This window comes from Scophthalmus maximus, chromosome 5 (genome assembly GCF_022379125.1).
Source record: "Scophthalmus maximus strain ysfricsl-2021 chromosome 5, ASM2237912v1, whole genome shotgun sequence".
NCBI lineage: Eukaryota > Metazoa > Chordata > Actinopteri > Pleuronectiformes > Scophthalmidae > Scophthalmus > Scophthalmus maximus.
The window spans coordinates 23565625-23590782 of NC_061519.1; the positions used below are offsets into that span (position 1 = coordinate 23565625).

A 25158-nucleotide genomic window follows, 5' to 3' on the forward strand; every position below is an offset into this window, starting at 1 on the left:
GTATTTATTATTATTATTATTATTATTATTATTAGATAATTATTTCCATCCCATTTTATTTTTTGGATTTTCTGCACACAATTCAGTCATCATCAATAAGACAAGGGTCAAAATTCAAATAACACAGTGGCCTCAACAGTGAGAGAGGATTACCGTATTAAACCAGGTGTAAATAAACAAAGCACATTATTATTATTAATATTATTGTTGTTGTTGTTGTTGTTATTTTGATGAGTGTATTTAATATATATATATCTTTAATTTATAGATATATCGTTTTTTTCTGTATTTTTTTCATTATATTATGTTATTTATTATACATTTTTTAATTTCTTAAGATGTATTTATTTTATTTTTATGGATCAATCCATTCCGGATCGTGGCGGTTAACCAGAGTCGTCGTGGTTATCGCGAGATTACACGTTCGACCGCGAGCTTTCCCCTCCAGATCCCGTGAATGAAACCCGCCATCTTGTCGCGCCGAGCAGGAGAAGAAGATATGGCCGACTACAGCAGCGTGGCTCCGCCGTCCTCTAACGCCGGTGGCGGGATGAACGACGCTTTTAAAGACGCTCTGCAGCGAGCACGACAGGTGAGAAGATCCATCACATCGTTTATTGTATCAGTGACTTTAAAGTTGGAGACAAACGCGGCTTTTTTCGGGGTGTTTTTTTCTGCCGTCACATACGGGGTTCGGAGCAGGCTAGGCTAAGCTAAGCCAACGCGTCACGCCACGCCACATTGCCAAAAAAAGAACCCCATGTGAAAAAATGGAAGTTATTCACAGCGGAGTGCACACGTTCTGTTAAATCAATACGACAAAAGCAATCGGCATCTTAAGCGTCGAGCGTTTTTAGTAACATTAACCGAATTTCGTGGAAGGGTAAGTGAACACGTTCCTTTGTTGGTTTAGACTTCCGGGCGGAGGCGAAGGCCGCAGATAGCGTGTCTGTACATCCTGCAAGAAAAGGAGCGAGATTGCTAGCGAATACATAAAACTCGTCTCATTTTGGGGGATTTTCTGTTGCTTTTCTCTACTTCAGATCGCAGCGAAGATCGGTGGCGACGGCGTTGCGGCACCTCCAACCAGTGAATTTGGCTACGGAGGCCAGAAAAGGCCCCTGGAGGACGCTGGTGGGTATTTTCCCATGCCTAACCTGAATATCGGTCAGTGGCTCGAATCGATTCAATGCAAGTCTTACAACAGTTAGTGCCTGCCTTGTGTGTTTTAGCAGCTACCCAGATTGTGTTATTTTTCTATACATGTTTTTTTTTTCTAATGCGCAACAGGGTTGTCTTGTGTGTCAATGTGACTTTCCAAACAGTAACATTTACCACTATTTACACAGTCTAGCAGATGTTTGTTTGATTGTAGCTGTTGGTTACAGCATGTTGTTTTCTTGAACTCCAAAAGAAACATTACCGTTTGTCCTCACAGCTGTTTTTTTCTAATCAGTGCCCAGCCGTGAAAATGTGTTAATGTTACAATCAAAGCAATCAAGTGATTACAATATAATTGGAGTTATTGCACATATAAACACAATTAAATGACTGCATACAGTTTGGTATTTTTGAGGCACACCCAGGGTGTAAAGCAGGGTTTAGGCGCGGCAGCCGTGGTGATGGAGGGGCTGCTAGCATTCAGATACTCGCCATTTTAAAATTAGTTTCTACACTGCAATAATTTGAACCCGAATACGCTACAAAAGTGTCATTTATATTGATTATTTTCACAATAGACAACTGATTTCCTAGTGAACCGACCGGGAGGTAGAATTTATTGGAGGGCTCTGTGTTAGCTGGTCGGGCATGGTTAGGAGGGCTGAGTTAATATATAAGAAGCATGCATGTCTATGACGAATCAATACAAGGTTTGAGATCTTTGACTATTGGAACAACGGTTTAATTAATAAACTGGAGGTCTGTCACAGTCAAGGATATTTATGGAAAACACTGGGGATGGTCTGCACTAGTTTAGCTAAGTATACCAAATAAACTGGTCGCCATGTAGATTTGTAGTTTTTTAATGGCCCTTGCCATTACCATTTAAATTTCAGATATGTGAACCCAGATTTTCAGACCCTGTTAGTGTTGTGATAGAAGGGTAACTTGACAGATACTTATTCTGGTTATTATGTCGTGTTGTCACAGACCAACCAGAGACCAAGAAAGTGGCTACAAATGACGGTAAGTGACTTAATGATGACGGGGTTATAGTAATGGTCCAGTGCATGGCTGTAATTCTTAATAATTTACTATTTTTTAATAATTGGACATTTGGTTCATGGGCTGCACCCATACAAGTTGTGTAGGTTTTTTCCTCTAATGTATTGTAATATGTTTCCCCCCAGCCTTTTCAGCAATGGGAGGAATGGGTGGCGGTCCCCCAAGGTAGGTACACAAGTAAAATTTAAATGTTAAAACTTGGACACTTCTGGATATACATTTATAACATTTACACTGAATCTTTTCGTTCTTAGGTCATTATCAGAAGAGTTCAAGGTTCCCGATGGCATGGTTGGATTCAGTAAGTTTTCCCCATTCAAACAGTTAACAGTGAAAGCACGATTTTGTGTGTATGCAATGTAACAACCCCCCCCTTTTTTTTAGTTATCGGAAGAGGAGGCGAGCAAATATCACGTCTGCAGCAAGACTCTGGATGTAAAATACAGATCGCCCCTGGTAGGTTTAGATTTATCACTGGTAATTTGTTTTGTTTGGACTATAGTTGTTTAGGGTTTGTATAAACATCTCCTTCTGTGTTATAGACAGTGGAGGAATGCCAGACCGGTCTGTGACGTTAACAGGACCACCAGAATCGATCCAGTAAGTAACCATCCCATGTGGGGCAAATCCTACTTTTAAGAAACATGTGGATGGAATACAATGAAATTGCGAGTGCCCCTCTAAGCAGTTCTCAAAAGAAACTACATTGCACATATCCTTACATAACATTAAATCACCACATTCCACGGCATATACCAACATTCATATAATAGATATATTGCACTGATTAATGAAAATGCAGACAAAATGTGGATGGTCTATGATGAAAACTCATGCACCACGCTGAGCCGCTGATGTGAAACCCAAACCACAAGTTTCTGAGACCGATCCTGAATCATACTTTAAGAAACGCGTTAATGGCATATTAAGCCTTAAAATGTCTAACTACTTTGATTGGTTTGTGGACAAGAATTCCAGAAAGTTAATGATGGTAATTTTTCTTTTTTCTCCAATCAGAGCTGCAAAGAGGCTACTAACAGACATCGTTGAGAAGGGACGTCCAGCTCCAGCGTTCCACCACAACGACGGCCCGGGAATGACCGTTCAAGAGATCATGGTTCCAGCCTCTAAAGCTGGACTCGTCATTGGAAAGGGAGGAGAAACCATCAAAAGCCTGCAGGTGAGTGATTGGCCGGTGCCGGAAGCAAAACAAAGTGAAGGGGGTGGGGACTAGTGTCGAGCAGACGACAAATTTGGCACAGGTGCATTAAACCTAATAAAAAAAATGTCTCTTGACCTGCAGGAAAGAGCTGGCGTGAAGATGGTCATGATCCAAGATGGACCTCAAAACACTGGCGCAGACAAACCGCTCCGTATTTCGGGAGAGCCCTTTAAAGTTCAGGTGGGTCATTGGCCGAGAAATTCTTTGTTTCTGTAGCACTCAAGCTGGGATGTGATAAAATAAGACCTTTGCTTTTAACTCTATTTTGAGCAAATGCTCGTCTGAGGCGTTCAAATCCTGTTACCTAAGATAAGATACGATTGCAAACACACACACACACATACATAGTCAACCATATTCTACAACATTTACAAACATTCATCATAAAACAATGGGCAAATAAATATATTGCACGGAAATAAATATATTGTTCATATAAATTGTGGATGGTCTATGATGAAAACTCATGCACCACGCTGAGCCGCTGATGTGAAAACCAAACCACAAGTTTCTGAGACCTGAACAAATGTAGAGAATTTTGAGGGTTTTTTTGTCCCAACAACAGAAATGTCTTCGTGCCTCCATCGCGACTGGTGGGAGTAATGCTTTAATGACACTTTGCCTTTCTCTCCAGCAAGCAAAAGAGATGGTGATGGAGCTGATCAGAGACCAGGGCTTCAGGGAGCAGAGGGGCGAGTATGGCTCGAGGGTCGGAGGAGGTGGAGGAGGAGGAGGAGGAGGCGGCGGTGGCGGCGGAGGAGGAGGAGGAGGAGATAGCTTGGATGTGAGTGTTTTGTAAGAAGTTTGTTTCGTTTATAATCGTGGAGACAAGGTTTCGAGCCTTAATTTTGCGTTTCTGTTCATCATCAACTTTTAGGTCCCCGTCCCCCGGTTTGCAGTGGGTATCGTTATTGGCAGAAACGGAGAGATGATCAAGAAAATACAGAATGACACAGGCGTCAGGATTCAGTTTAAACCAGGTGAGCACTTAAGCGTGCTTGGTCAGAAAAAGATCTTTGACTAATGGCAAAGGTCATTTAGATGCAGAAAAAATGTGGATGGTCTATGATGAAAAATCATGCACCACGCTGATGAGCTGATGTACCCAAACCTTAAATTTCTGAGACCTGAAGAAATGGAGAGAATTTAAGAGTTAAAGTTTTGTCCCAACAACAGAAATTGAGAAACTCTGTCTCGGTAGCTTCTAATCATTATATCTTCAACTTCAGATGACGGCAGCACACCCGAGAGGATAGCCCAGATCATGGGTCCTCCCGACCAGGCCCAGCACGCAGCCGAGATCATATCCGACCTTCTGAGGAGCGTACAGGCCGGAGGACCTCCAGGTCACGGCGGCGGCAGAGGGCGTGGCCGCGGGCAGGGCAACTGGAACATGGGCCCCCCTGGTGGCCTGCAGGAGTTCACCTTCACTGTCCCGACCATGAAGACCGGCCTCATAATTGGGAAAGGCAAGTGTTGTAACACTCACACTATGGAAAATGGGATCCGGGACCTCCCTGCTCCTCTTCGGGGGGAAAATGTGTATTAAATTCATCATTGGTTGAGACATTCGGTCTTTAAATCATATTAGATCTGATTTGTGGATGGTCTGTGATGAAAACTCATGCACCACGCTGAACAGCTGATGTCAAACCCAAACCACAAGTTTCTGAGACCTGAACACATAGAGTTTTAAAAAATAGAGATAACTTAGAGTAAGTCCAATAATTATTTTTTTCTTTCTCTCCAGGTGGCGAGACAATCAAGGGCATTAGCCAGCAGTCTGGGGCCAGGATCGAGCTACAGAGGAATCCTCCACCCAACGCCGATCCCAACATCAAAATGTTTACAGTCAGAGGCTCCCCACAACAGATAGACTACGCGAGGCAGCTGGTGGAGGAGAAAATTGGGGTAAGACACTGAGTGTTAGCCCCCTTTATATAAGCCCTCCATATAAACATTTGATTAGTGTGAGCGTGTCGACTGACTCTTTCTGTGTTTTCAGGGACCAGTCACTCCAATGGGTGGCCCACACGGTCCCCCCGGTCCCCATGGAGGTCCAGGCCCACACGGTCCCCCTGGACCACCTGGACCCCCCGGGGCTCCCATGGGTGGTCCATACAACCCTGGACCGTACAACCAGGGACCTCCAGGGCCACAGTAAGTAACATAGCACATTTCTGTGTGTGCCGCTGTTGAGACCGAGTTGAAGGATGTGGGAAGTTGATTGGTTATTTCTTTCATTTCACCAGTGGTCCTCCTGCGCCTTACCAGCCTCAGGGATGGGGCAACGGCTACCAGCACTGGCAGCAGGGTCAGCCCGATCCAAGTGCGTACACTGGTAAATGTGACACTTAAAATAAACTTCTAACGCTATTAATGATTATCTTTGGAACACTCATGATTTTTTTTCCCCCAGAGTCAGATCCATATTACTATACAATAATATCTTAGGGCTCATACAAGGCTTAAGGCATTTAAATCAAAGAATGTGGATGGTCTGTGATGAAAACTCATGCACCACGCTGAACAGCTGATGTCAAACCCAAACCACAAGTTTCTGAGACCTGAACAAATGGAGATAATTTAGAGTAATAGTGCAATAATTATAAATTTTTGTTTTGTCCCAACAGAAATTGAGAAACCTTGTCCATCAGCATCTTAAGGCTTAAAGCATTTAAATCATCTCTGCATTTACATTACATTAATGCAAATCTTAACACCCTGGCAGTGCATTTAATTTTAATATACTTTGACTGGTGTTGATGTGAAAAGGCTATTAAATTGCATTGTGTGCATTTTATTGAATAGTTTTTAAGTATGCAATTTAAATTCTACAAAGACCCTGACCCCAGATTTTATATATGCATTATGTACAGGATAGTAACAGCTCAATGTTTGGGCGTGTATGTGTTAACCAAATCCTTTTTGTTGTTGTGTCCAGATAAAGCAGCAGCTGATGCCAACGCCGCGGCGTGGGCTGCCTACTACGCCCAGTACGGCCAGCAGCCGCAGGCTCCCATGACCCCGACGAGCGGAGCCCCTGGCACGACTCAAACCAACGGCCAAGGTAACCGAACCGTTTTGACATTGAGTCGCACGTCGGCCCTTCCAGGTGAAGCAGAAACCACTGCAGACGAGCGTTAGATCAGTGTAGTTCAACTAACTTTATTCCAGTAGTGTCCTTGGCTCGTGTCTTCCTGGTGTCTCTTATCAGAACGCTAAGTTGGTTTGGCTTCACCTTCTAAAATGACTGCCCCCTTTTCTAAAAGAAACATGTTCTTTCATATTGGACAGGGATAGTTCCCCAGGCTGTGACAGCCTGACCCAGGCAGGTGGAGAACAAAACGGCTGAAAGTGATTGACTAATTTACAAGTACGGTTCTTTTTAACAGGTGACCCACAGGCTGCAGGTCTGAGTGGACAGGCAGATTACTCCAAGGCCTGGGAGGAATATTACAAGAAAACGGGTATACGAACGTAGCTCCAGTGTACACCTACTGACACCAGGCAGTCTAAACAGCCGTGGGGCGTTCGGTCGTCTTTTTTTACCAGGTCTTGGGTTATTGGCCCTGCTGTGGAGTGTCGTCACTGTGCCTCCACTTGGTTTGACATTTGACGCCTGTGCTGTTTAGACTGCAACACTCCTTGACTATTCACAGGACTTGAGCTGCCGACACAGAACCACCTTTCATGACCTTAAGAGTAGCTTATTTTCTAGATCATCCTTGGGCTTTGTCCATCTCTATCTGCACTGATGGCAGCTTATTCTAATGTGCCATAAATGTGTGTAGGGTTAAACGATGGAATACGTGATTGATTTGCAAGTTGGATGTTTTGGGCCATGTGTATATAAAAAAATGTAGGATTAATGTTTTCTCTTTTCTCTCTAAATTAATTTCACAATGATACTTGGGCGCATTGACACATTTCTCTCTTCTCCCATTGCAGGTCAACAGGGTCAACAACCTCCAGACTACACGAAAGCCTGGGAGGAGTATTACAAGAAACAAGGTGCGAACTCCTGTCTGTGAAGTCAGACTTTATGTTGGGATCACACCCCATTCATTTAGGCATTTTACTAAATGTGGATTATCACAGTTTGTAACGGCGTTGGCACACGCATAAAAGCCATTCGTACCATATTTTTGCTCTTAGAACAAATAAGGGCGATATGGCCTATAAATAGTATCGGAATATATTTTAGTTATACCGCGATACACGATGTATATCGCAATTTTTTTATCTCTAAAGCACTTAATAAGACACATCTAATATCTTAGAGATACGGCCTAACCCTAGGAGATGTTAAATGTTATATGTTCAATTTCACTTTCATTTAAATGTGTTCTGTAGCCTGCAATGGGTTGTAACGTTAGTTCTACAATATATTTGTGGGAAAAAAAGACAATAATATTAAACATCCAATCAGTGTCACACTGACCGGCGGTTTGCGCTGGATGTTGTTGGTGTTGAAGGGCGGCTGCGTTCTTCCAGCTGCTCTCTGTAGTTGAGTTGCTGCTCGCCCAGCCGCCCGAGAGAAATCCAGAAGGTTTCTGACACACCACCCAGAGACAGCGGTGGTGGGTTCGTTCCCCTTCTCACATGTATATTAATCTCAACCAAGGCTGCAACAAAAACATTTTTTGTAATTATCAGAAAATGATTGTATTAATTGTCTGCAGCCCATGATGACATCCCCTAGATATTTGGTTTACTTTTACATGTCGAAAAAAAACCTCTCAAATTTATGAAGATGGAAGCGGCTAGAATACTTACAAAAGTTTAATCAATCAGCAAAATAGTTTATTAGTTGATGGTTACTCTTTTGCTTAAATTCTACTTTCTCCATAGTTGTTAGAGGCTCTTTGATTGTTATCTGGATTTAATCAGTTAGAAATTAGATCAAGAGCTTTTAATCCTGTCATTCTTAAACATAAATTGTGATGCACACACTCAATCCCAAAAAGTCACTTTGTTCTTTCGAGTTTGAAAACTATTTCAAGCGGCTTCTTACTTGCTGGTTGATGCAACAATACAGAAAGAGGGAGCAAGGCAAATTGCCAACATGTGCCTGTTCAAATCATAAAAACCGTCTCACCCATGATCTTTTGAGATCAATCACACCGTGTATGAAACTGGCCGACACTGCCTCTTTTGTTCTGGTTCAAATGTCTGATCATGAAGTGTCAGAACAGCTGCTGCTCTCGCCTCCATGAGCACGAACCAACAAGTGCTTGGCAGCCTCACCTCAATCGCAGATGAACTGTGTGACTAAATGATTAATCATCTGACAAAAGTAAAAAAAAAAACTACCAGCTTTACATTCCTTGTTGTGAGCGTTTCTGCAGATCGTGATGGGTTCAAGTTACAGGCGAATTTTGTTTGAATTATGGCGATAATCAAGCGGGTCTTCTCTCGTGTAACCCCCCCAGGTCAAGCGACCCCTCAGGCCACCGCAGCAGCAGCAGCAGCGGCGGCGGCAGCGGCAGCCGCCCCCCAGCCCGGGGGCCAGCCCGACTACAGCGCTGCATGGGCAGAGTACTACCGGCAGCAGGCTGCTTACTACGGTACAGCCAACCCCCAGTCGATGGGCACAGCACCACAAGCCCCTCAGGTACGCCCCCGATAAGAATCTGCCCTCCACATTCACCACGTATACTTAGTATCGATTTTGTGCCGTAACCCCGCTTCCCTCCTCAGCTCTTCACAGGGCTCCGCTGGCTGCAGCAGTTACACACACACAGACACACACTTAACCAAAAAACATTTCCTCCCCATGCAGGTTTATAGCTTTTCATTTTAAATTTTGGGAAGCTGATGTGTTTCTGCTGTTAACATGCAATTGTATCTTCTATGTATTTCTTCTGCACAGGGCCAGTAATGTGAAGTGGACATAAAGTAAATGCTTCATTGTCGAAAAAACAAAACCCTTTGTTTAATGTTTGGATGCAGACGCCTTGATGAAGATCTTAAATTTCCTTGGTTTGAAAAAGTGTTTCACATAGATGATGGCAGATTTCCCGGCGAACACATCCTCCTCCTCCTCCTTTATTTTTTGTCTCTTCTATATATTTTTGTTGTTTTCTCTTGTAAATGCTTTTTGTTTTTAGTGAGGTAATTATACACATGGTTCATTCCAGCCCCTGTATCTACATTAAATGTGCTTAGTAGAAGTCATGTTTAATTCAACTGTTGACATTACCATGTAAATCATCTCAGTTTTAAAAATGCTATTTGTGCTCCCATGTTGTGTTTTTGCAATAAAACAAACTGAAACCTCCTGTGTTGGTAAGTTGGGGTGGTCAGAAAGAAACAATCCAAGAGAGGGTTGAGATTGGATTTCTGTATGTTTTTGTTTTTACCGAAGGGGGGAGGGAAGTTAGCTGAGTGTGGGTTAAATTGTTCAAAATGGTAGACTCCAAACAGTTGTGCTGTCCCTGTCTCTCTCCAACTGTCTCTAAGGCTCTTAGATCCATTGTTGTGCGTGTGCATTGATCGCCGAGCGGTTCACACCGACAAACGTCCTCTTGTCCATAGACACGATTATTCTTATTATTTTTTTTAATCTACACTTCCTGTTTGTTAGAAAAGTTGACAGGTTATCTGTGTATATCGTAACTCCTGCATTTGCTCTGCGTTGCTTTTGGCCCTCTGAATTGATTTTTAAAAGAAAAGAAAAGTTTTTGTTGCCTGGTTTGTGCTGTTGACATTGTTGAGGTTTTAGTATGCAACTGTCTTTTTGCCTTGATATAGACACTTCCTCCTCCACAGGCGAGTTTAGAGAAGCGGTAAGCAAGTGTTTCTCTTCACATGTTCCCTCAGACAAACGTGGTCTTGCAAAGATATTGCTGCATATTTTTAGTGTTATACGTATATACCTCTCTATATTTTTGTGCTGTTCTTTTTCCCAGGACAGTCAGGTAAATTGTATGGACGATGCATTGAAAACCGTATTTTTTTTTTGTCTCTGCCCCATTTCCAATTGTGAACTAACTCACATGTATAAATTTGTTTTTGTTATTTTTAAAGGAATGTTTTTTTAATATAAAAACATTGCAAAAAAGAAATCTATTTTTGACTGTGCCCATTCTGTTAGTCTTTACACAGTATGAGAAGGTAGATGTTGTAGGGCCGGGTGGTGGCTAAGCAGTCCTCATCCTTCAGTAACTGTAAGTACAAAAACTGATCTGACGTAGATGTCCGTTTTTTGATGCTTTATAAACTGCAAAAAGATGGAGTATATATATTTTTTATCAAATATTGCCATTTCCCCCCCATGTCTGTGGGTAAGTATGAAATGTTCTGAGGAAGAGGTTTCAGTACGTGTAGACGTTGATTCTTGTACCACATGTTTCTGAGACGTTTAACTTTACTGAATCTTCACAGTGTGTCGACTCCTCGTAGATTGTTCTAGTTCGGTTGCATTTCAGTGCCAGTTGGATTATTTTTATATATTTCTCTGTCTCGAGTGGTTTGAATGTCTCACACTTTGCTGGTAGGAACTGTTTCGAGGATGTCCATGTGGTTATATTTCTCTCTTTGCATTTGGAATATCTGATTTGCTTAAGTGCCATTGTGTAGTTGACTCATGTTCTTTAAAAAAAAAAAAATCAATTTTTTTGCAACACATTGAATAGAAAAAAAGTCCTTCTGCATAACCTACAGTGTAGCATGCTTAGTTTTAATTTCTTCAATGTTCTCATATGAGCATGTGGAATGCCAGTAGTGGACGAGCTTCCAGGTAGTTAAGTATTTGATGATGATGATGACATTTTCTCTGAAATGAGCACTGTTGTTGAAAGGCTGTTGATTTTTCTTAAAAAAACAAAAAGGTCATAACGATCGTTTGACTGCATACGATAAAGCGATATCTGATCTTTGCAGTGTCGTCCCAGACCCTTGCATCTTAGGTTCTGCTGCACTGACACAGGTAAGCGAAACCTAAGGAAAACCAGTGTGTTGTTTCTTTTAAATTGTCCAGTGACATGATCCGATATTGATGCAAACAAATGCCTACCTGTGTCGTTAACATGCATTGATGCTTTTAGTCGTTAAAAAACGAAAGAAATGTCCATGATATTTTCCCCCAAAAAAGTATGAACAGCCCTTTTTCCCCCCTGATGATCTGCCTTCATGAATGAAACTGCATAATGTGAGTTGTATTGACCATGAAGTTTGACTTCTGCCCCCAGAAAAAAAGTTGCGTAGCTTCACTTGAGGAATTATTTTGTCATAATTGTCGCTATGTGCTTATTACGATGATGATGATGATAGCCTTGTGTTGTCCTTCCCGGTAAGTCTCGACAGTGACTGTACACAATCGATGCTTTTTTCTTGTTAGTCAACTTTCCTGACAGTGGTGTAACTAAACTGCATGCCATGCAAACCTGTCGCCAGAAGTTAGCAATGTGCTCAAACTGCAAGTTCAAATCAAAAAGTCGTGAAATTACATGATATATATATATTTTTTGCTCATATCATTTTTGTCCTGTCGTGGTTGTGAATCTGCCCTCAGGGTGCAGTGCAAAATCTGTTGAAACGCTGCTGCTGCCGCCTTCACTTCTCGCTCAGTGTTGGAGGACGCTGCGAGATTTAGGTCGTAGGGTCAGGCCCGGTCGTAGTTTGTGTCCCCCCCCTGCACGCTCACTAAAGGAGGAATCCTTTGAGTCAGTTCCACTGCTGAATGTAGACCGTTCAACAGCTCCAGTCATAAGGTAAAAACAAAAACAAAAAATGCAACGCAATGAAATTTGAATTCTGTGAAGTGTTGGTCAGATACATGTCTCTTTTTAAAACCAATGCCATAGTTGAACTTAGTCGCGTCTCATGGTTGTTTATTTAAAATTGCCTACATCAGTTAACGTGTAGTAAACAGGAAATGTGCGTTTAGGAAGTTGGACGAGGACAGGAACCGATTTTCTTTCAACGACGTGCACTATTTTTACTATTGGCGGGTAATCTTTTGGGGTATATACGTTACTGTTCTCTGTAGTTCTAAAGGTCACGTTTAGTTTTGTTTGAGACTTGCTCGGTGTTTCAACACAGAGGTCGAGTGGGTGTAGGAGACCAACCGAGGGTGAGCATGCCTTAGAGGTAAAGAGGGTTCACGTGCTGTGTATATTAAATCTATTTGGTTTGTTTTTTTTGGAAATGAATTGTTCTGACTTAAGATGTCGTGTTCATCAATAAAGTTGTAACAAACAAATAAACCGGAGTAAACTCTGATTTTTATTAGATCCCCAAAAATGGCAACCAATCATTGAACACAAGTCTTTATTTGCTTAATTTTCACAAGAACTCAAACAGTAAACATTTGTGTTGACAGTGAGATTCACCTTCGAAGAGTTGTTTTTTTCCCCTCAATTTTATCTTAAGCTGTATCCGCATGCACGCTACGACACTTTGTTCCTAAAGTGATTCAGATTCATGGGGGACAAACCAAACAAGTGAGGCGCTTCCAAAGTGAGGCCTAATAAGAGCTTCAGTGTTGATGTGACAAAAACTAAAGTGACAATTTGTATTAAATAACCATTGTGTAAACATTTTGATTATCATATGTATGTCAAGCTGAGTTTAGTTCCCCGTCGATCAGGATCTAATCCCAAACTAGACTAATTTTCCTACGGTGAACTCACCCAAATGGGACAAAGGCAAACCATCACGGCTCGAATTTTACACCAGCATGACTGAATGGATTTGTTTGAACAAGACAAAATGACGTACATCTGTGTGAGTACTGTTTTAGGACCGGTTCAGAATCAGAAAGGACTGATGATGGCCAACTGTGTCAATAACTCGAGGGGGTCGTCCATCACCCCAGAAATGACTGACACGTTATTCCACTTTACCAAAGTTCATGGTCTGTACACGGCAGTGACTGAAGCAAAAAAGTTAACAGGTCATGAAGAAAAAAAAAAGACCTTCAGTGATGAAGACGAGGCTCGAATACGTGAGTTGACATTAAGGCTTCTTGTGTTTTGCCCATCATGAAAAAAAACTGAGGGACAAAATGAAAACATCTGGAAGGTTATGAAACATTGACGTTTAAACCTTGTATTTCCTGTAGCTGATGGGGTCGTGGTCCTCGGGCCATGTCATTTAGGTAGTGTATGAAGAAAGAAAAAACCTTTAAAGTTACTAAATACATCGTCTTTCTTCTTGGGTGGAGCGAGCAGGAGGCCGGACATGTTGCAAAAAGCTGTATGGTGTTTTATTTACATAAACAACTAGAGTCTCTATGACGTTTCTGCACCGGACATGAGTTCAACTGGACGTTAGACCAATTTGTACTTGAGTCATGTCCGTTTAATGTCCAGCCCTCGTGGGTCACTAATACATAAATTCAGACGTGAAGCAACATGTGAGGACAGAGCAGAAGCTCGACCGATTTCTTTTAGTCAAAGTAACTCCCAGCACGTTTCACATTTCAGTCATTTTCCCTGGGCAACGTGTGCTTGTAACAAAAAACACAGTACATTTTAATAGTATTGCATTGCTGATGTTCGGTGGGATCTGATCAATGTTTATCTCATGACGTTCGGCATACGACTGCTAATAAGCTGATCGAACTACAACTTCTTGCATCATTTTTAGCTGTATAATAAAATAAATACGGTAAAATAACCTTTTTTATTTTCTTCACATAAATTGCTCTTACTAGCAGCAAATAGGACTTTTTACACGGCGTAACATCTACTACAAGAGTGTATTGCAAACTCACGAGTTAGATATTATTACTGCGATATTTTGAATCTAACGTGCCGGTGCACAGTGGGAAGGGGAGAGGGAGGCGGTCGCGCTGGAGGCAATGATCCCGTGTGAAGGCAGACGGCTGGTTCGGTTGATCTACGTCCTCGGATACAGAGGAGCGACGAGAGTACAAGGTATGATTTCACACCTCGGTGAAAATTATTTAGTTTTAATCAAATGTTTGGAGCAGACGGTGGGAAATGGAGTCACGTAGGGGGAGTTGTCTGTTGGACCACCTCAAATAAAAGATGCTTTTTTTCTTTGGTCCGACAGTCGGTGTGAGATTTTTTTTCTCTCTCCCCCTCCCGTCACTGGACTCCCGCCTCCAGCAGGGCGCTGGGCACCAGCCGTACCTGCGGGGAACTGCAGCCGCTCGGGTGGCGCAGCGAGTCGCCGGCGCCCAGGTAGGCCAGCAGTAACTCGGAGCGGCGGTGCAGCAGGCGGAGCATGTCCTCCGCCAGACTCTCCACCGAGGAGTAACGCACTTTGTCCAGGTCGAAGATGTCCTTCAGGAAGAACAGCACCTGGTCCTGAGGGAAGAGCACGAATTTGAACTTGAGGTACTTATTCCATCAAATACATTGTGTGCTCCCGGTGCCGAGACCGACCTTGAAGAAGCAGCAGAGGTCGTGCAGGGAGCTCTTGGGTCCCAGGAAGCCCCAGGCCAGGACGGGGCTGATCTGATCGCACACGGCGTAGAAATGAGCGATGAAGCCGTCGGGCACCTGAGACAGAGCCGGGGGTCAGTTAATCTAGTTGTTCCGTCTCATTGTCATTAAATAGTTTCTGTAAATAAGGGACTTGAGCTGAAGACGTCAGATTATCTTTTTGTAACCGTGCAAAAGAAAATATTCTGCAGGTGTCGGACTTGTACCTTCATGTGTTGTCTCTTCTGCTTCAGCACCGACCAACAGCTCGATGCCACCGCCTGTGGAACACATAAAATTCAATGCAAAAAAAAACTCCACATCCCCAAACTCCTTAACTAAAAAAAAAGTTTATGGGAAAACGTGGAACCTGATGTGGACCAATATTTTCTCCAGTTTTTCTTTAATGTATTTGGCATATTTAGTTTTTCACTTTCACTCACGGTCTCCTTGAAGGAGCTGTTGAGCCAGCGGTTGTTGATCACGTTCTGGATGGAGACCGGTGGATTCTCCAGGTCCTCGAAGGAATCCATCAGGATGAAGTCCAGCACGATGTCGTAGAAGTTCAGGTGCTTCACCTGGTGACAGTGGTTAGAAAATATCAGAAGTTTTAGAAGAAGGGGAGAGAGCGGATGCTCTTTTCCTAGTTTAAACGTTTTATATGACTCACTCCTCGCGTGGCCAGCTCCACCTCCGTGTTCTCCCAGTGTTCCGTGTGCTCCAGGAAGCAAATCATCTCCTCAAATACCTCCTCGAATGTCTTTGGGCTCTGGAAAAGGAAACCCGTAAAAAAAAAAAAAAAAGTTGTGAGGGGAAGAATCTCGTGAATGTCAGATCGTTTTCTCGGCTTCAGTCTCACCTTCTGTGCTTTGACGATGATCGACGACAATATTTTCTTCCCTGTGTCGGCCAGAAACGTCCGGGTCGTCCTCTCACACAGAATGAGCTGCAGACAAAACAGTGTTTTACTCAAACGGATCAAAAAAAATTACAATTTTAATGGTTCCCAATCTGTGACATGATTATATTTTCAGTTTAGTAGAAATGTGGATGAACTTGAGATTTCATTCCTTAACTACTTTACAATGTTTTAATCAAAGTCAAATCTTTGTCGAGTCAAAGTTATTGTTTTTTTAAATGGCCTTGCACCTCTGGCCTTTCAATATATCCATCTCTGAAAAACTTTTAATATATTTAGTGGTGACTTCGATCCAAATAGAAAATCCCTAGGTATTTCATGATGTACATTCTCCCCTCAAACTTTTCTGAATCCCACAAGTCTCCCATTCGTCCCGTTACGTCAGTAGGAACCATGTTATACTATTTAATTCATCAGGCTCGACTGTACCTGACACGCCTGCCGCACACAGTGCAACTTAGCCAGGAAATCCACGTCCCCGAGACATTCCAGCATTTCCGTCCTAAATGAGAAGATGAATCAGATTAATCTATGAATTGCTGGTTGTCGTCTTCTTCTGTGTTTTCGCGAGTTCTGTATCAATGCGGCGTATTTTACCGCAGCACCCTGCAGGAGATCTTGCCGTCCTCGGCCATCTGCAGCGCCTCCTCGTAGAACGGGTGGTGGCCCAGAGCGAGGGCGCTCCTCAGCTCTCGCTGCTCCGACAGCTGACAGGAGAGACAAGAAGCAAGAGGTAGAAAGTTTTTCCCCCTACATAATTAGAAAACCCTTCTTGACCATGAGTGTGTGTGGAGTCACACTGGGTCATGGTCACTGATGCAGGAATGGGGGACGGTCTATTTTTAGTTTCACTGCTGAGGAGCCCGGGCAGGACACGGTGAGCAACAAGTCTTTATTTCAAGATCTTGTATATGTTGAATAATCATTTCTGATTTCACTGTAGGTGGTGAACTGTGACACGGCAACATGCAGCCCTGGTGAGAGACAAGGAAAACACGTCTGTGCTTCTTGAGCCGTTTATTTTTTGTACTCTGTGGGTCAAGTGCCACCGGTGGCTCCGGCCCCCTGCAGCCACTCAATACGTTCAGAGAAGAGATGAGCCGAGCGCCGGCGGAGCACCAGGAAGAACAGAGCTATTTGAATCAACCTCCTGCTGGGAGCCAGTCGGCCTTTTTAGATCAAGAGGGTTTTTACTCGACTCTTAAGTGCCTCTCTCACCTCCGCAGCAGAAACGAATGAGTCGGTGGAGGCGATGCTGATGCTGTCTCTCAGACAGACGTCGTCCAGCTCCTCCCGGGCCAAGATGTCCGCCATTTTATCTGGGAAGGAGAATTATCATGTTCACACAACTTCCCGTATTTTGTATTTGACTGCATTATACTGTAAAAACAAGAATACTAGAGCGAGAGTGAACTATAACGTCCTCGAAGCTATCGCATGGATTGGATCTGGATTACATTATACAGATACGCCTTTTTTCTCTCCCCTGCGCTTGTTATAAAGAATTATATAACGGCGTATCAGTGACTCACCCTGGCTGTTGCCGTGGGCCTCGGGCTCCGACACGTCCAGCACTCCCTCGAACTCCTCCTGGAGGTGGTAGGCCCTCTGCAGCAGGGACTTCAGCCGGTGGACGAACTCGGTGCTGATGACGTCCTGATCACACGCGCACACAAAAAAGAAATAAGATAAATGTTGATGTGATAAGACAACCACTCGAACGATAAGTCAGATCATAATGTACAATTCCTCGCGAGGTAGCAAGTCAGGGTGAAAAAGGTGAGACTACAACTTGGACAATATATTTTGTAACAAACTAAAACTCATAAATTATGAATCTAATTGGGGCAAAGCAAGAATGAAGACATTTTTGATTTGATTTTTCTTAAACCTGTTTTCACTCAAAATATCTCTCAGTTCTTTCTCAAGAATTCCCCTTGACCTACTCTTTCAATAAGCTTTCTGAAGGGGAGGGGAGATCCTCGACAGAAGACCAGGCGACAGACCGGACGTCTGTTTGGAGCTTAACCATTCGTCCCCCCCCCACTAATCCAAAACCCTTTCAACTAAGTTTCAGAGCCCATGAGTCGACGGTTACACAATCCAAACTCTGTGACACCGGTGGGCTCTGACAGTTATTCATGTACGTCTACTCCTCTCAGCCCTCCTCTGTGCATGTACAGAAAATGTAAGGGACTCGCTCCGTGTGTTCACCTCCATGCTCTGCTCGGCGATGGCGTCTCCAGATCCTGTGTTGGCGGAGGCACAACTCGCGTCGTCGTCCTCCGCCTGCCTGCTCCGGAACGTCAGCGCCTCTTCCCACCGTCCCAGAGCCTCTTCGAACAAATCCATACCTGCGGACGAAACACGGAAGACAGGGCATCTCCAAAAAGGAATTCAGATGTTTTACAGACTAAATAATCCCATTGTCGTCGGGTACATTAAGTGTTTTGGTTTTACCCATGAGGTACAGGTTTTCCGGAGTGGTGACTGGTAAGTTGACCACACCACAGAGGTCGGCGTCGCCCACTCTGTCCCAGCAGTCGGATTCATTTGCGCAGGTGCTGCTGCTCGACGAGTTCACGCTTTTCACCTGTGACGACGACAAACCCACATGTTTATCTTCCAAGTCCCGGGAGAGAAGCATCTTAATAAAAAATGACGACGCGGGTCGACTCCCCTTCCTGCTGCGCGCCAGACGTGCTTTGTAAACCTCAGCTACAGATCACATTGCATTACTAGTAAAAGGCATCTTGACCGTGCCACTGACCAAAGGCTGCTTCACGTCGGGTCCGTTCGGAATGACTGGAAAATCTAACACGAATTAACGTCGGTCAAGACAATAAATCTGAACCCGGGGGACAAACAGTTACTGGTGTCGCAGTAAACCGAGGGGGAAAGTCCCGATTTAGTTGTACCTTTAAATCGTTACAGCAGGAGAGCGGCTCATTTTGTGCGTTCAACAAACGCTGACTTTCAGACGCTTGAGGTCGACGTCTTCGCTTATCGTGACACTCACACTGAGCTGAAATGAAATTATTAGTAATTTTTTCCCCCTTTGGTTTCTTTCTGTGGTAAACGAAACGCCGCTGATTAAACCAGTTTATTTCCTCCTCCTGTGTGGATTTCCCTGCGTAAATATGTGACATCATTATTTGAACTCGTCATCAAATCATCGGACATTGGTATTTGTTCAAATATGGTTGTATTGTTCTTACATGCAAAACACCAGTGCTTGAGTATATTTTTCTTTATTCTTCTTTCTTTATTTACTTTTTCTAGCTTTCATTGCATTATGTTTCTGGGCTTTGCCGTTTACGATAAAAAAAGAAACCCTCTTTATAATCAAACCTTTGTCTTACCGAGGCCAAGCTCAGCAGCGAGCCGGAGAGCTTCCTGTGGTCTCCCGTGGTGAGCACCAGGCCGGAGGAGTAGCCATTCTTGGAGTTGAGGGAGAGGGTGATGTTCTGACTGGTGTTATCTGGATAATGTTTAACAGACAGATGAGAGTACAGTGAGCACAGTGACACGAGCGTGCAGCAGGATGACGCAACACCACAACTGAGCCAGAACAACCTTTTCTGGGACTTTTTTTTTTGTTGCTGTATTTGTTTTTCTCTTTGACTTAATTCCAGCTCCTTATTTTTTTAATCGTTGAATTTCCGCACAACCAGAGTCTCAAAAAGGAAACTGGCCAGTCAGGCAACAGGTCACGTGGCCTTTGGCAAACCACCTCAGTCATCCTCTATATGCATGAACAGATTTTATTACTTTTATTCACTCTTGAGTCCTGTACGGTACAAGTGTTAGAGGGCGTTTACTGCATCAGATAACAATAATACTCCGTCAATAGAATTAGAAAAACTGAAGTTCACGGCTACAGAAACTGAACTTTGAGTCTCCACAAACCTGTACAAACGTTCATTTGGAAAAGTATCCACAATTTTCTACAAAGAAAAAACGCTAGATGTGACCCTGGTCACATGACTCCATCTAAATCCTACATTTGTGTTCATTTCTCTTTAGGACTCTAATGAGTAACAAATCTTCCTAAGGAAGATTAGAGGAGTTAAATCAGGGCTTTTCCCCCTCAGACAAAGCTCCACCTTAGTTCACTTGCCTCATTTTCCCCCAATGTCTAGATGCCTGTGTGATCATGATTATACTATTTGAGCCCGTAGACACAACGATTGAGCAAAGAAAGCCTAATAGTGCTATTTGACATCACGTCAGACAACACAAAAACAAAAAGAAGATCCCTCCTAAGGCATTTCAGTTTCTGACTCTGGGCATGTAGTCGAAAACGAATGTATCTCCGAACTATCTTCTTAACCAAATCACACATTTAGGTTTACGTGGCACAGTCCCTGTAACCAGGATAATCTGGATATTCATTTTTCGTAAATTAGAAGAAGGCGTGGAGGCGTTATTGGTTGACGGTAAAAATCAAATCAACTTGTCAGGAAGTCTTACCGTTCTCCGCTGCGTCAGGGGAGAAGAACTCGAAACCAGCCTGCTCCCACTGAGGCGAGTGAGCCTTCTTTCTGCCCTTCCTCCTCTGGAAGTGGCGAGCGAGGAAGAGGAGCGAGACGGCGCCGAAAGCGGCGGCGGCCACCAGCTTCTTGGTGCCTGTGCTGACGCTCACCTGGGGGACGGGCCGAGGGACAAGTTAAAAACTTTGATATACATATGTATTAAAAAGAACCCCGTCTTATTTTGTTGGTCTGGGAAGGGAAATTAAAATGTATTTTGTAATCATAAATCTTCAAAACTCACATACACGATCTCTCTGGTTAAACGATAACTGTTACGTGTAGAAACCGACGGGGAAAGAAGACAATAAATACGAAAATGGATTCTGTAGAAACATGTTGAATATTTCTCAAAATAAGTATTTTTAATAAAAGTTATTGATATTGGCACCAGCACAAGCTAATTTCAAGTGACATAACAGTCATAGCAAAAATAACCCTGAATTATTAAAGTTTAATGAGAAAAAAAAGTCTATCCCAAAATATTTTAAACTCTCTACAATACTGTTGTACAGATTATATGTTTCTAGGTCATGTTTTGTTTGGTGCGGATATATTATTTTCAAGTGTGACGTAACATTAGATCCGCATACAGTATTGTAGATGCTCTATGCTTATGTAATAGATGAAGATAGATAGAAATGATTAGGATATCATAACATCTAGAGCTGGAATTTGGCATTCAGACATTTTGCAAACACACAAGGAGGAATCCAGAGGGACATTTTTAGGGATTGTGAGGGAAGTTTTGGAAAATGTAGAGACAGCTTAAGTAGATTATTATATATATTTTTAAACACAGGCTATTACTGTGGAACACCAGCAATACAATGATACAGTATCCAACATCCAAGGTTGGATTTATCTGTGAAATTCTCCACCTTTGATTAGAGATAATAATATTATGACCAAACAGCACAAAAGCTGGAAAAGGAATCGTCCTTGCTCAGGAGTTTAACTGATGCACAAATCAAAGACAGACTCAGGGACCAGCCTGTCATCTAGATTTTTAAAGAATCTCTCTCAGAGAGCCTGCACGGCCCCCGTCTGTCTATAGATAGAAACCCTGACACGGAGATTATCCACACAGACACCGCTGCTGAACATTCCCAACAAATGACGATTACATAAACACTGAGTTTGGAGCTGTGACAACAACCACAGTATTGACTCTTTTTATGATTTTTTTTTTATAAACCACAATGTGCTGGGGAGATGACATGATGCCACAGACCTGCAGAGTTTCTTCCAACGAGATTCTTTAATGATATCAGATCTGTTACCAGACTCTGGTCAACCACAGACTCTCATCACACTCTACTCATAAACACGATTACATGAGAGGCCACTTAAATATCAGTTTCCATCTGGAAGGACACAAAAAACTATCAAAGAAAAACAGCGGATAGAACCATAAATGATCCCGTTACAGTAATCCAGGAGCTTTTTAATGTACTTTCAGTTTTTTGTGCACATTTTCAAACTGTAACTTTAATTTGCACTTAATTTGTGTATGTGCTAAAGTGAAGCTGAAGAACTAACCTGCTGTCAAGCAGATAGTAATACTTAGATACGGCCACTGGTTAATCTGATCAGATTAGAAGGAACACTATTAATTAGAGCTCTGCCAAATCCAATCAGATCAGACGTCCGGGAAACTTGTTGTGATTCACAAAGACGGATCGAAATAATTAAACAAAAGAAATAAAGTAAAAAAAGAAACGTCTCATGGGACAAAACGGGTTGAAGAGCGTTTTCAGATATTTGTGTTGGATGCGCATGAGGGAGTAAATGACCACAGGGGTGAGGGGTTGTAGATTCCTTACTCCAAACAACAACACTGCAAATTAACTCATTACTAAAGGTCTATTCAACAATGTTTTATATACGTCATGCTACTTAGGTTTACACACTCCAACTGACACATCTCGAGTATCTTAGCTGAGTGAAATTAACAATTATTAAAAATACAGTGCAACTTTTTGTTCATTATTCTAAATGAAAAAGGGTAAATCCAACATCAGCACTGACGAAGACAGTGTCGATCTTTTGATGTAGATCATCCACATTTATTTCAGAAGATACAATACATGTGTCTCACCATATTCACATACTCATGATATAAAAAAAGGGCCAACTGCAATATGAGAGACTTGTTCTGCCATTAAAATATATGAATGAAATGTGTGTTACTCTCCACATTGGGAGTGTGAAATCCTTTAACTGTATCTAACTGTACCCCCCCTCAATGACCTCGCCTCTCAGGACACCAGCGAGAAGTCTCAAATAACAAAGCTGTTCCCGAGAACATCTGCCAACTTTTCAATCACACACTCTCACCTGAGCCAGGGAGCCGTAGACGGACAGCGGCAGGTTGACCATGCGCAGCGCAGCGGCCTTGACGGACAGCTGCGGGCACGCGAGGGTCTCGTGTGTCATCGTGGCGGACTATCCATGTCGCCTTGGCAACTCTCTTGGCAGTTTCTCCGCCATTCTGCCCGGAAGCTGAGGAGGAGGACGACAGGAGCGAGTGAGTGGCATGCGAGGGTTTTAACCTTGGGGATATAATCACGTTATTACATAAAGCCTCTCTGACATACAGTGTGTGTGTGTGTGCGAGTCCAACCGGAGCACAGTCGGCCGGGCTTCTCTACAAAACACGCTGAGTAGGAATTGTTAGAATTCAGGATTTTACATGAAATACATTTTCCATTTCAAAATTCCAGACTTTTTCCAGACTGTCAAATTTTTCAGATCATATTTGACATCGGAGTAAAAATTGCTAGATGTCTATTTGAGTAATTATTATTATATAAATGAATATTAGAAGTTATTTTATACAATATCATTATAAAAATGAAAATTATTATGAAAAGAAATCATTTTAAAAAATCCAACTCTTAACATATTACTCTTTTTTTTGGCACTTCATACACAGAAATTCACGGAGGCTTTCTCCAGAAAGTTGCTTGTGATGTGCAGATTGATATTGAAATATTGATACTCATTACCTGTTTGTTCTATGTGTGGCGTTGTTTTATCACTGACTGTGGGAAGAATATTTACAAGACTGCTAGAGAGATTGAGACGGACTGTTAGTTATTCTAAAATCTTTGGATTCACGACGTCTGTTTAGACTTCAGTCTGGAAACACAAATATTGTTCCATACTCTCTTTTCTTTTTTTCCACACTTATCCAGACCTCGATTCCTAGTTATTACCTGCATGAAAACTATGATGAAAGAACCGACGAGACAACAGGACTACGCCCACCAAAGGTATTGAACAGTTCAAAGTTACCTCACCTAACATTGCATACATGACTGACGAGTTCAGTCTCTTACTCTCTCTAAATTCAACACTGACTGTAGAACCACATCTTCTGAGCTGCTGTGTGTGTGTGTGTGTGTGTGTGTGTGTGTGTGTGTGTGTGTCCACCTGCAACATCCAATTAAGTTTGCACACAGGAGATTCACGTGCCTCATGATCATCACATGGATTCTAATTATCCCATTTCAAGCCTGACAACATGTTTACTCTTTGTCTCGTATGTTCACCACTGCCTGTGAATTTCCATTCGGCATTTTGTTAAACATAAATGACGTATCATATCTCGAATAGTTAGCATTGGAAATTGAAGAAGCACAGAAATGTATATGCTACTGTCAAGTAGAGCCGGACCGATATATATCGGCTGATATTTTAAGAGCCCGACCGATTTCTATCAGCCAACTGATTTGAGCCTTTGTGTAAAATAAATGTTTGTTATAGATTCTATGTATTTGGTTGTATTTGTATTTTCAATTCATAGTTATTTATGATAAAGTTCATGCTTAAACTAAAATATCAAGCCTCAATTACATGTCTTTGTCACAAATCATTTGACAATGACATAAATAAATTAATATAAATATCGGCCGACGGATCGGTATCTTTTACTTCCCAAATATCAATATCGGCCCCCGAAAATCCATATCGGTCGGGCTCTATTGCCAAGTAAACCATAATAATAATAATAACAATAATACTGTACTTGGATCCCTGAGATTCATTCATTCTCTTTCTGAACCATGTCTGTATTAAATATCTGCATTAATCTCATACATGTCTGTAATAAACCAAAACCCACGTGGGCCAATAACGATGACCCTGACTGAGAATATCAACACGTCCATTCAATTGTACAACAACAGAACACCTTCACCCGGTACATTAGCAATGAACATAGAAGAGTTCTTCATAACTTTTTACGTTGACGTGGTCAAAAACTCTGAGAAGAATAAAAACCAGCACCCTCATAATAATAATAATAATAATAATCTCGATCGCAGCCGGTGATTAAGTGATGAACCGGCCTAACCGGGCAGCTAGTGGCTAACTTAGCTAACAAGGCTAATAACAGTTAGCCGTTAGCGCATTTTTACAGGCAAAAAACCCCCAAACTCGTCAGCATGAGAACGAAAACGACAGACGCGGAGTTTCCATAGTCTCACCGGTTGGTCTGGAAGTTTCGTGCGGCGGCTCCACCGGCGGTTGTCCCCCCGGTCCTCCAGCTGACCTCGGCGGCGGCAGAGTGAAGGACTCAGGTAACGCGGTAACGGCAGCACGCGTCCGTCTAGCTTGACTTTCAAAATAAAAGCACGCCCCTGGTTGTATTTATAGAGTCTGTGCTCCCCCTCGCGTCTTTGTCAGGTATTACAAATATATATGTATTCATGTTGTATTTTTACTGTAGGTTTATTATATTATAGAGATAATATACTTAACTTTAGTATGTTCCTGATGCATGTGTAGATGTATATATATATATATATATATTTTTTGTTTTATTTTTTTTATTATTTTTTTCAGGACCACCGT

General features: G+C 42.4%; 2 protein-coding genes across 8 annotated transcripts; one reads left to right on the top strand and one right to left on the bottom strand.

The window, feature by feature from the left end:
* The first annotated feature begins 457 nt into the window (after positions 1 to 457).
* On the top strand, positions 458 to 9732 carry fubp1 (far upstream element (FUSE) binding protein 1). 7 transcript variants are annotated; one of them, XM_035633239.2, is made up of 20 exons: positions 458 to 592; positions 1044 to 1167; positions 2152 to 2187; positions 2352 to 2391; positions 2481 to 2527; positions 2611 to 2682; positions 2769 to 2826; positions 3244 to 3406; positions 3530 to 3628; positions 4083 to 4232; positions 4326 to 4428; positions 4678 to 4917; positions 5199 to 5359; positions 5454 to 5608; positions 5701 to 5789; positions 6393 to 6518; positions 6844 to 6918; positions 7400 to 7462; positions 8884 to 9065; positions 9324 to 9732. In XM_035633239.2, exons 1-20 carry the CDS (start codon positions 458 to 460, stop codon positions 9330 to 9332), a joined length of 2127 nt encoding a protein of 708 aa, XP_035489132.1. In that variant the 3' UTR covers positions 9333 to 9732. The 7 variants fall into 7 exon arrangements, with proteins under 7 accessions (XP_035489132.1, XP_035489133.1, XP_035489134.1 ...); XM_035633240.2 differs by having other exon boundaries at positions 5701 to 5777; XM_035633241.2 differs by having other exon boundaries at positions 1044 to 1134.
* Positions 9733 to 12707: 2975 nt separating this feature from the next.
* Positions 12708 to 24929, bottom strand: miga1 (mitoguardin 1). The gene is made up of 16 exons (XM_035633247.2): positions 24792 to 24929; positions 22639 to 22803; positions 20240 to 20411; positions 19129 to 19247; positions 18227 to 18359; positions 17981 to 18120; positions 17299 to 17422; positions 16985 to 17085; positions 16364 to 16473; positions 16196 to 16268; positions 15707 to 15793; positions 15518 to 15616; positions 15291 to 15425; positions 15075 to 15128; positions 14809 to 14925; positions 12708 to 14730 (listed from the first exon to the last, which is right to left on the bottom strand). The coding sequence occupies exons 2-16, from the start codon at positions 22735 to 22737 to the stop codon at positions 14509 to 14511; spliced, it is 1785 nt and encodes a 594-aa protein (XP_035489140.2). The 5' UTR covers positions 22738 to 22803; positions 24792 to 24929; the 3' UTR covers positions 12708 to 14508.
* Positions 24930 to 25158: the final 229 nt, after the last annotated feature.

Bases quoted from the DNA above. Each gene is read 5' to 3' on its own strand.
- fubp1 (XM_035633239.2), top strand. From the start codon at position 458: ATGAAACCCGCCATCTTGTCGCGCCGAGCAGGAGAAGAAGATATGGCC. The intron at 3,629-4,082 runs GTGGGTCATTGG...CTTTCTCTCCAG, and splicing joins GAGAGCCCTTTAAAGTTCAG to CAAGCAAAAGAGATGGTGAT. The intron at 6,919-7,399 runs GTATACGAACGT...CTCCCATTGCAG, and splicing joins GGAATATTACAAGAAAACGG to GTCAACAGGGTCAACAACCT.
- miga1 (XM_035633247.2), bottom strand. From the start codon at position 22,737: ATGACACACGAGACCCTCGCGTGCCCGCAGCTGTCCGTCAAGGCCGCT. The intron at 16,474-16,984 runs GTGAGAGAGGCA...CTCTCCTGTCAG, and splicing joins CATTCGTTTCTGCTGCGGAG to CTGTCGGAGCAGCGAGAGCT. The intron at 15,129-15,290 runs GTGAGTGAAAGT...TGTGTTCCACAG, and splicing joins ACAGCTCCTTCAAGGAGACC to GCGGTGGCATCGAGCTGTTG.